Source organism: Schistocerca piceifrons, chromosome 7 (genome assembly GCF_021461385.2).
Source record: "Schistocerca piceifrons isolate TAMUIC-IGC-003096 chromosome 7, iqSchPice1.1, whole genome shotgun sequence".
Classification (NCBI taxonomy): domain Eukaryota; kingdom Metazoa; phylum Arthropoda; class Insecta; order Orthoptera; family Acrididae; genus Schistocerca; species Schistocerca piceifrons.
The window spans coordinates 89,660,190-89,672,442 of record NC_060144.1 but is presented as its reverse complement, the minus strand read 5'-3'; the positions used below and the strand labels follow the sequence as shown (position 1 = coordinate 89,672,442).

At 35.5% G+C, this 12,253-nt stretch overlaps 1 protein-coding gene across 1 annotated transcript in view; it reads left to right on the top strand.

Annotated features, from left to right (window-relative positions):
- Positions 1-2,245: 2,245 nt before the first annotated feature.
- The window catches only part of LOC124804918 (phosphatidylinositol phosphatase PTPRQ-like), a 424,691-nt gene continuing 414,683 nt past the window's right edge, over positions 2,246-12,253 (top strand). The window contains exon 1 of the mRNA XM_047265295.1: positions 2,246-2,584. Within this exon, the coding sequence (XP_047121251.1) occupies positions 2,416-2,584 (169 nt within the window). The 5' untranslated portion in view covers positions 2,246-2,415. The remainder of the gene's footprint in view (positions 2,585-12,253) is intronic.

Sequence of the window (12,253 nt, the reverse complement as noted above, 5' to 3'; positions counted from 1 at the left end):
ATTTATCACATTCAACTTAGAGTTTTGTTTTGTTTTGTTTTGTTTTGTATTTATTGGTCCAGTAAATCTTACATGTACAGTACAGCACATCAGATATTGGACAGGTCAAAGTATATCTTATAATTAAAACACTTTAGAAACTAGAAAATTATGTTCACAAAATTTTACAGCACTTCATATACTGGGCAAGTTAATGTGTAAGTTATAATTAAACCACATTAGAAACTTGAAGTTTACAACTGAATACATGTATAAGCCAATATTAACGATTAAAGTATTTGCATGATCCTCACTTAAGCTCTAAGGATTTTTGAGGAACTCTTCTACACTATGAACTGACATGTACACTAGAGAATTACATTCACAGAATTTTACTTCATATACTGGGCAAGTCGCTATACAACTTATACTTGAACCCCATTATAAACTTGAGAATTACATCTGAATGTATTTATAGGCCAATATTAATGGTTGCAGTATTTGCATAATCATCACTTAGACTCTCGAGGATTTTGGAGGAACTCTTCCACACTATAAAAGCAATGTGTCAACAGATATTCTTTTAATGCTGCTTTAAAATTTTTTACATCTGTCATTACTTTAATTTCTCTTGGCAATTTATTGTAGATAATTTTTCCATGGTGTAATGTTCCTTTTTGGCACAAACTGGTTTTTGTATGGAGTACATGAAAGTCAGTTTTCTGTCTTGTATTATGATGATGAACATTTTCATTTTTGGGGAGGATACTAGGATTTGTTATTGTATATTTCTTTATAAACATTGCACTTTCAAATAGGAAAATACATGGAAGGGGAAGAATCCCCATCCTTTTAAATAATGGTCTACATGGTTTGTTCCTTTTTATTCCAGCCATGATTCTCACTATTCTTTATAAATAATACTTAAACTGAAATAGCAATTCAAACAGTTTTTCTTACAGGTTTTCAGTGTGAGCACCATTCATCATTTAGAACACATTGAGTTGAAAGATGTGTTCTTCCCAAACCTATATCAGTGTGTCTGGAGTAATTGTTGCAGCAACTGTTTCAATCTGGTTTCTTAAGTCAGGTAGATCAGCTGGTACTGGAGGCACATTCACATGGTACTTTATTAACTCCAAAAGGTAAAAATTGCATGGCATCAAATCGAGTGAAATTGGAGACCTTATGAAACCAGCTCTTCATCTGCCCTCTTGGTGGCCAATCCAGCATTTGGGTACAATGTCATTTAACCAGTAGTCTAATGAGTTAGTCCAGTGAGGTGGACAACCTTTCTGCCCAATAAACTTATTCGAATTGAGGAAAGAGCCATAGTTCTCGTGCATCAAGATATGAAATACCAGTTACGGTTGCTCCACCGAAATACACTGGCATATGGCAAATTAGAAGAATTTCATTGCAACTGTATGATATTATAGGGATTTACTGAGCCTTGATGCTCACATTAAGAGTGTTCATAGTGAAATGTTGATTCACTACTGAAGACAACACAATCCAGAAAATGTTTACCATCATGCAGCAACATTTTGTTTTCAAAGTTGGCATGTAAACTGTAGTCTCTAGGCTTTAGGGCTTCCAGCATGATACAAACAAAACTCTTTGAGCTGCCCTTTCATTTGATGTATTTTTTATAATTTTAAGTTGAATGTAAAGCCTTAAAACCCCAATGTTCATTTTGAAACACCTGGTATTTGAAGGAAGCATATGAAATTTTTCAATCTTAATTTTAATTACACAATGGTGTATTATACTTTACAAGCAAAATTTCTCTATGAATGTAAAAGAAAGAGGGACAATAAAGCCTAAAATTAGAAAGATAGTGTCTGAGAATACTTAGAATGGTGCATCCAGTATACAACATAGGTACTGCTATTTTTTAGATATTACTTAGAGCCAAGGCAAGAGATATTGCTTAGAGCTAAGGCAAGAACTCCATAGTGTTAATCATGTACTCGATGATGCCTGTGTGCTTTTGTAATCACAAGCAGCTTTCCCCTCCAGCCATAACTGTTTATCTCTTCCTGTGATAAGATTTGCTTCTCAGCTGGGACCTGTTTGTTCTTACTACCATGAGTCATGTGTAGATTATTTACTTGACTATTATCTAAAGATAGGATCAAAGATAAGTTTTTAACTCTTAAGTTTCTTTGGCTGAACCTGATAAACTGGCGTTTATATTGTTATGTGCATATGAGTGTGCTTTCTTATTTCTCTATTGATATTTTAAATAAAAGGTACATGGGAAATGTGTATGTTTTGAACAGTTTCATTTAGTTGACACCATTTTGAATATGATGCTTGATTGTAAACCACACCCAGATACCGAATGAATGATTATGTTGCTGCAATCAAGGAAGTGTGGAAGGAACTTCCTAGAAGAGTCAGTTGTGTTCACGCCAAACATTGGTTGACAGAATGGACACATCCCTTTTATTAATGCTGATTTTACTCATAGTTAACTGTGTGTGTTGTGTGAAAGTAACTCCTAGTGGCAAGAGTTCTTCAATAACTACAAAAGGATATCCTACAACTGAGTCAGTTTCTACTGAAACTGCTACAACTGCTACAACTGCTGTGTTTGCAGGTAATCCTCAGTATTCAGGCAAATATGTGCTTTGTAAAAAATTTTTGCACCTGAGAAATATTTATCTCCTATTTGAAAAAGGAAAACAATTGTTTCATTTACATAATTAATTTTTAATATTTTTGCTTCTAACTGACAGTTTACTGAAATTGTTTTGCAAGTATAATAATTTTAAGAAACTCAAGAAAACTATTTAATATGTTGCTGGTAAGAGTATTTGTTTTCAGAGCCAGTGGCAGGTTCTCTGTTAACACTATTCTTTTCAAGTTGAAGTAGTTATTTCTGCTAATTATGTGTGTTGTTATAAGACTTGCAATCAAACACTCTCTTTTATAGGCAATACAGATAAGCTATACTTTAATAATATTTTTATTTTATGAAGTGTGTGGTTTGTTGTTGTTTTTTCACTAAATGATGGAGGAGGTCCTTCATGACAGTAAAATTTCAATGAAGTACACAGAAACAGCTCTGGTGAACGCCATAAATTTTTTTATCATAATTCAGAACTCCACTAAACAAATCTATTGGTCTATTTTTAAAATTGGTATAATGAGTGTATGTACCAGAATTAATACATAATTCAGTTTTATTATTAGCCATGACAACAGGTGGACACACTCATGCTAGGGTATGAGTGATGTTCCATTACCTTTTAACCTTTGCCAACCTGTACCTTTCTCCTTCCTGAAGAAATAACTATTAGTTCTGAAAGCTAAGATAATTTATGTATTTTTATATGTGGTAGTTAGCTCTTGATTGATTTTTTAATATTTGTCCCAACACTTATTCTGTCCCAGAATTGTGTGAAAGTATGCAAAGTACCCTAGAAGAAGTTGTTCTTTTATTTATTATTTATTTATTATTTTCACCTTTGTATTGACCAACTAGGATCACTTAAGGACTTCAGTTCCTCTTATTTACTATTGTTGTTTCCAATTTTTACAGTACTCCTCCTTTTATCCCCATGTTGGCATTTCCTTTATTCTGCCGATGTTGTTCCTGATTTCTTATTTCTTCACTTTAAAAGCATTCTGAATTCTATATGTTATTCTTAAAAAGGTATCTTTCTGTTATTTATTATTGTATGATGTTGTTTCTTTCTAGTTTTTCATTTATGTTTTTTAATTTTATCTATTTACACATCAAGTTCCATAGTACCAAATTGAGGAACAAATCTCCAAGGTCATGGAATGTGTCAGTACATGAAATTACAACATAAAAGTAATAACAGATAAGAATAAATGTATATGAATCTGAAAAAAAGTCAGTCCATAAGTTTAAGTAAATGTAATCATCAATACAACAAGTATCAGCTTAATCTCTCAAGGAACTCCTCGAAAGAATAGAAGGAGTGACCCGTGAAGAAACGCTTCAGTTTCGATTTGAAAGCATGTGGATTACTGCTAAGATTTTTGAATTCAAGTAGTAGCTTATTGAAAATGGATGCAGTAGTATACTGCCCACCTTTCTGCACAAGACTTAAGGAAATCTGATCCAAATGCAGATTTGATTTCCGCCAAGTATTAACTGAGTGAAAGCTGCTTATTCTTGGAAATAAGCTTGTTCACAAGAAATGACAGTAAGGAATATATATATTGAGAGGCCAATGTCAAAATACCCAGACTCGTGAACAGGGGTTGACAAGAGGTTTGTGAACTTACACCACTTATTGCCTGAACTGCCCATTTCTGAGCCAAAAATATTCTTTTAGAATAGGAAGAGTTACCCCAAAATATAATACCACACAACATAAGTGAATGAAAATAAGCAAAGTACACTAATTTTGATGTTGAATGCTCACTCACTTCAGATACCATTCGAATAGTAAAAATGGCAGCATTAGGTCTTTGAACAAGATCCTGAATGTGGGCTTTCCAAGACAGCTTACTATCTATCTGAACACCTAAAAATTTGAACTGTTCAGTTTTACTAATCATATGCCCATTCTGTGAAATTACAACATCAGGTTTTGTTGAATTGTGTGTCAGAAACTGTAAAAACTCAGTCTTACTGTTATTTAGCATTAGTTTACTTTCTACAAGCCATGAACTTAGGTCGTGAACTGCACTATTTGAAACCATGCCAATGTTGCATACAACATCCTTTACTACCAAGCTAGTGTCATCAACAAACAGAAATATTTGAGAGTTCCCCATAATACTAGAGGATATATCATTTATATAAATAAGGAACAGGAGTGACCCCAACACTGATCAATGGAGCACCCCCCACTTTACCGTACCCCACTCAGACCCCACATTACAGCCATTCTCAACATTGTGAATAGCGACCTTTTGCTGTCTGTTGCTAAAGTAAGAGGTGAATCAATTGTGAGCTACTCCCCGTATTCAGTAATGGTACAACTTCTGGAGCAATATTTTGTGATCAGCACAATCAAATGCCTTAGTTAAATCAAAAAATATGTGTAGCATTCGAAAACCTTTGTTTAACCCATCCAATACCTCACAGAGAAAATAGAATATAGCCTTTTCAGTTGTTAAACAAATTCTAAAGCCAAAATGTACATTTGATAGCATCACGTGCTGCTGCTTGCAGCATGGCATCAGCAGCCAGAGACTGTGGTAATGTGTGTATGAGTTGCATTTGCATTAGTGTGTGTGTGTGTGTGTGTGTATGTTGTCCATTTCCAATGAAGGTCTTGTTGGCAAAAAGTTCACTTTCTGACATATTTTTGTTGTGCCTACCTGTGACTCAGTATCTTGCTACATGGTGAGTAGCAATTATCTTTTTCATCATATTGTGACTTGCCTGTGATAGCTATTTAATTAGGGTCTTTTGTAAACCATCATCACCAGTTTTGCAAATTCCTCATTGCTACTGCTGCGGAGGCTGATTTGCCACTTTTGTTATGGTAGGCCGAATTTGTGAAATGGCTTCTGACTCAGTACACCACTAAGATGATATATTCCTGCCACTACTACACAGCTATACCCCAGGGTCTGGTAACAGGATAGGAGAACAAAAGTTCTACAATACTCCAACAAATTAGTAACAAACTATATAGCGGAGATGCTGAGTCGCAAATAGGCACAACAAAAAGACTGTTGCAATACAAGCTTTCAGCCAACAAGGCCATTGTCAAAAATAGATGACCAGCACACACATAAAAACACACTCGCACAAACACAACTCACACATAGGTATAGCTGAAGTTACACTACGAGCAGCAGCAGCAGTACCTGATGGGAGAGGCAACTGGGTGGGGGTAAGGAGGAGGCTGGGGTAGGTAAACTTCACAGGACATAGCAAATACAATTTACAAAAACCATCTGTTCACTTCTAAGAGTTCACTAATTGATGTTCCCTGTCTAAGTCAGCGCTGGACGATGATCTATAATCAGGTGGGTGAGAGCTGCTCTTCTCTCTTCTGAGTAGGCTTCTGTCCATTGTTGTGCAGTCATTGGTAGGTTGTACTTGGCCAGCAATTGGCTGAGGTGAAATCGATATCTTCCTCCTCAGCAGCACCTGTGGTGCTGGTGGAACTCGCGCAAGTGGCAAGCCTCTATAGCACTCGCACCAGCTCGCATCTTAGTGCCTGTGGTACTTTTGCCATGGCTGTGTCTTGTTTGGATGACACAGCAGGGTCTGCACTGGAATACACAGTTCTTACTTCTGGTGAGCTTTCCTCTTAGCCCAGTACTGACTTGTTCTGGTGCTTTGAATGTTTTTCCATTTCTGTATCGATTTCACCCTAGTTCCTTGTTGCACACTTACTGCTGTTTAGCGAGTGGGGAGGACCTGATGTTCTATTGAGCATTCTGTTCTGATCCCTGTCATGACTGTCATAGTCATCTAATTGCTCAAGGTCTTTCTTAAACAGTCTTGTCTGCTTTGTATAAGTTGCTTTCCCTCTAGAGACAGTGCCCATTCTGACTAGGTGGTCACAGCCTCCTCTCTCTCATTGCCATTATAACACACTCTAGATGTCAAATAATTCCTGCTTGTGATTAGTTCTGTCAGCATATTATTCTTTGATGAGTGCCATGATTTCTCTTAGAATCTTTCTAACCTTTAGTTAGCTTCTCAAGTTGTCCATGTCAAGCCATGTTCAGGTATTCTGAAACATACAGTACTGAAGGTCTCACTACGGTGTTGTAGTGACACAGATTTTGGCCAAGAAAGAGATTTTGATCTGTAAATTTTCTTATGGATATGTTTGGCTTTCTCTGGTTTAGTAGCAGCAATTAATTATACCAAATACAATCTCACCTCTGCGACAAGTCCTTTATTAAATGTTATCAGTTATGGATGATTAGTCCTCTTCTTCAGGCTTCTGTGAAACAGATTTACATTACTGAAACCATAACTGTACATCAGGACTGTTTGAAGAATGTAATTATTTTTGACAGGTGCCTGAAGGTCTAACATTTTTGATGACAAAATGTGTGTAAAGTGTATGTAAAAACTTCCAACTCCTCTTCTACGAGTCGACTTACTTGGTGTACACAGTCGATCTTCTTCTCTGGATAGCCATCTTCTGGAATCTCTATAAACTTCTTCTCCAAAGAATGATGCTAGTTACAGGAACCTTAAAGACTCTCTCACTACTTGCAAAATAATTCAGTACTCGAAGAATACTTTTTGATAATTACTGGTATATCTGAGATTCATAAGAACAAAATTCACTCTTTGCACATAAACATTTAACTTATTGTAAGTAACTCATATCGTCTCACATTACAAACAGGTTTAAGTCCATATAGAAAAGAGCTGGTTTAACAACTGTCTCTCTACTCCAAATATATTGTAAAATATGTCTTACCTCCAGCAAGTCCAAGATAAGAGTTACTTAAAAATCTTCCTCAAGTCATTGTTCCTTGTCACTAACAATAGTCAATTACAAAACAGCACAGAATAACCCAGAAGTTCCATAGTTCTTCCTTGCCCTTTCACTATGACTTCCATGGATTGACCGACAAGTACTTGTCGGTGCCGTTCGACTGCCATGTCTACATCTTCTCATGCAAACTTCAAACCTGTACACACAAACATGTGATGAGCAGTAGGTAGAATTCTATCATCCCACTCTCACATCTAAAATATTATGTGTTTGACATGGTAGAGGGCCGAGTGGTTCTAGAATCTATGCACAAATTCTAGAAACACTACATATCCCCCGCCCCCCTCCCTCCTCAGATAGAACATGCTATATTTGATACATAGTCATTATGTACATAATATCTCACATGATAACATTTTACATTTTAGCAGTATACATTTCTTACATAGGTTCCTATGTACATATTCCACTTCAATAACAACCCTTTGTTTTCTCTAGAACAATCTTTAGCTAAGCGTTTCTTTATTTTATTCTCACTTTACTTTGATATCAAGACCTGAGTATTCATTCATTACTTAGTAAGCTTGACTAGTATTTAGGTATCATGAGACTTTTTCTTTATTTACAATTGTAAACTTCAGGTGTTCATGACATTCGAGTGTTCTATTTTCTGTTCTCATTCTTTGTATTAGTTTGTAGCTTGTAGTTTGGAGGAACTCTGGGTGAAATGAAAGTGTTTTTTTGACACTTATTTATTTATATGAAACATAATAATGCTAGTTTTGTAACAAATTTATACTTTCCAGCATAATTCCTATAAAATGTGTGACTTCAGTCACGATACTGTCCCTTTCCCCTAGGATCTTGCTTGTGGGTTGACCCTATGAGTGCACTTCCTCTTTCCATTCTGGTAAGTACACCCCTTTATAAAACATTCCTATCTTTTAGGCCATAGGTCGCCCTATCTCCATGTAGGTACGCCTGTCCTATACACTTAACAAATGTTGGGTACGCCCCGCTTACCCTTTTTGAGTAGGCCTCACATTTCATTACCCCAGTATATGTTCCTATGTAAATTATAATTAAGTAATTTCTGGTCAAGATACAAATCTACTTCAAACTTTAAATTCATTCTTTAGTACATCATCAGCTCCCTAGAGTCCTCCTCTACTTCCTCTATACTTCCAGTAGATACCATGTGTGTATTGACTATTCAGTAGATAATATGTTTACTTAGTCTATTTGAGTCCCACTATCCTTCAATTCATCGGAGTATTTATTAAACTGACTTTTCTTAAACAACTATCGCAATTACTTCCACTCCTACTTTCTTTTCCTTTCTTGGCTCACACCTCTTCCTTGTCTATCCCCTGCTCATTACTGCTTCTCACATGTTTTCGTCTCTCTTTGTGCATGAGTTGATCACCACCATTCTTCCTTTATATATACCTTATAACAGTACAGCCTCACCCAGGACTCATATGTCCAATGCCACCTTTTTTTATATGCATCCGGATAGTTATCAGACAATTCAGTGCTTCCTAAAGCCTTGTATGTGTATCTATACATATATCATTCTGTCCTATTCGATAAAAAAAAACTTGATATTCATTGCAAAGGCGTGTGGAATGTTCTGGAAGGACATGCATTGTCATAATTATCAGTGGATTGTTGTCATCAATAAAATTGTGTACATTTACTAAATTAAGTAACTAATCAAGAAATTGAGGTAATAAGTCCTTAGAAATAAATAACTAGAGACTGTAGAGATGTTAGCATGAAAAATCAATGCTTCTAATTAACAAATTTGCAGTCTAAAAATCTAGTAACCTTAGATCTCACCATCTTGAGAAACAGCTTAAAAGTTATAACCAAGCAATGTATTTTCTTTTGTTATTTATTTTTATGTTTTCCTCTGTCATTAATATTCTTTGGAATTACATTTATAATTAACTCTCCAACTGTTTACATCTCACAGTTTTCCAATTTCCAGAATTTGATGTCTTATTTGTATGTTCTATGTATGTAAGCAGATAAAGCACGAGCTCTGTACTACCATTAAATATTAGTAACCAAACCAAACTGTAATTAATTACATAACTAAAATAATATGACAGACATTATTGTAATTAAAGCTCAGTATGATTTTCTTATGGAAAACTAGAGATATTCCTATAAAAGATTTGTCATTCAATATTGTATTTTATACCTTATTCAGCTGTAACATCAGTTTATTTACATTTTGTAAATTTTAATTGTGACATCTAAATTGTATAAAATTAATAATGCTTTATTTTGGAAAGTCAGTCTGTTTTAATTTTGTGTGTATGCGGATGTGTGTTTATGTAGTCTGATTCTTCAGCCTTCTTATCTGAAGATAAGATGTAGGTTATTGGAGACCATGGAAACCAGGAAGGACTTCTGCGATAGAAGCAGATGAATATGGAAAGAGGGAAAAAATAGATAGGTCCTCAAATGAGAAGTAAGAAAGGAAATAAATAGAAATGATTGCTAAGTTGCTAAGATTGAAGAAGAGAAAGAAGATGCACACTTATTTGTGAGGGTTGTTGGGTTGTTTGAAAGGTGTGGTGTGTGTTTTGTATTAGTCATGATTTATGTGTTCTCATAAACCGTGCTTTTATCCACAATATCCACCCCTTTCAAAAGTGATACAAACCTTCCCATCTACAACCATCTCATAAAAGGTATAAGATATTTTATACAAAACAGAAAATTATACACTACAGTCTAACAGTCGTTCAGTTCATCACAGTGTATTATATTTTCCACAGACATAATATTGTTATTCCATTTGTTTCATGTCTAGAGATCACTTCTTTCTTATTCTGTGATTCTCCTAAGTTGTAGTCATATCGACTTTTCTAGGTAATAAGATTATGGGATAGTTTAAGATTTTAGGAATAGATGACAGAATAGTTTAAGATTTCAAGGGAATTCAGTATGGGAAAACTATTTTGGAAGAAACACCAAAAACAACTTGGGATTCGACGGTTGTCACTCCGCCCATTACTTCAGAATGTTATCATCCCTGGGGATTTACAACTTTACGTCCTTTACATTGTACTTTCCCTTTTCTGATCCAGTTGTAGGATCCACAAAAAAATAATGTCTTGGGAAGGATACTATTTGTACTCGGTATGGTCCTTCATATTTTTGGAAAATCTTATGTCTCTCTTTCTTGAGGGCAGAGTTTTGGAGATGTTGTTTTACAAGAACTAGGTCATCAACATTGTACTGAGGTTCAACAGCTTTTTCATTATGTTTACTTACTCTTTGTTGTGCCTTTTCAACTAAATTCTTAGAATCTATTTCCTGGTAGCAAGCCGAGGTTGTTGCTGCAGTCCATGGCTGCCCACATTGTCATCAACAATGTGAAACCATGTCAATGGTCCATGGAATGTTATTGATGTGATTGTTCTTTTGCAATGCTGATAGTTACAGATGAATTGCTTCCATTGGGGGCAAGGCTAGAGGGTGATCTGGGTAAAATTCGGTATGTTCTATATTCGTTCATGGCATGGCACCGATGTCTGAAGTCTGAGCAGTCAGCGGCACGAAAGGTAGGTTGGGCAAATTCACATGTGGTATGGAAGACATAGTGCCCTTGGTGGAGGAATGCAAATCTGAGCGGGCTGAATGTTGCAGTTCAGCAGTTGTGTACATAGTTAAGAAGTACTCCAGGTGTATCTGAGAAAACTTCACATCAATATATGATATAGATCATTTTTCTGTTATTCAATTAACAGACCAGATTCATAAGCTTTCATCCTGATTAGTGCTTACAGTGTACTTTGTGTATCCAAAATGTCCTCTAAATCCATCATAGTGTTCGTTGCTACACTGTGGATGTTATATGTCTTGGTATAACCAGTAATGTTCCCATTAAATGGTACTACAAATACCTGGTCATGATAAGCACGTATTAATATCTGTGCTGAAAAATCCAGTATTACTTTAAATCTTATCAGCTAATCAATACCTAGTAACGACTGCAAATTTAAATTAGACCCTACTAAGAATGTCTGCATGGACATAAAATTGTTTAAAGCTATCAGTAACCACACTTCATGTTTAATTTGCCTTCTTTTGCTTGATCTTGCTTTGCTTTCAGTTATTCCTACTACATAAACCCCAGTAACCGTCAGTATTTGATACACTTTCTTACATTTTAATACCTCAAACAAAGGCTCAGACACAATAGAAATTTCACTTCCTGGATCTATGTACACACTCAGTTCCTGATCATCAGTCATTCCTTAAATTATTAGTTGAGTGAACTCGATACCTGTTTCCTTGTCTTCTTCAGCATGTAACCAATTTTGTAGTGGTGTTACCTCAGTGAAGGCAACCAAAATTTTTTCATACGGGACTTCACTTATTTGGACATGTCCTGAATCATGACCCCTTGTCCAGGACATTGATTGTTTTCTGCTGCTATTGTTGTTTTGTTGCCAAAAAAGGCTGCACTATTCTATTACCATCCTTTAAGCCACCACTTGCACACATTTGCATATGAATGCTTATTCTCCCTCTCTTTGTCGTTTAGATTTACTATTCTGACTTTTATTTACCTGACAATAATTAACCTCTTCTTTTTTGGTGTTTAGGGTTAACTTTATCTCCTTCCTGGCATTTTTTAACTTTTGTTTGACTTGAAGAGTTACCCCAAACTATTATATATACCATATGACATTATGGAATGAAAGTAGGCAAAGTATGGAAGCTTTTTCATTTTTATGTCATCTATGTCTGCTAACACTCAAATTGCAAATACAGATTTGTACCCTTAAGGAATTTCTGCAGTTCTGTGGTGTGCTCCTCCCAACTGAATTTATTATTAAGTTGTA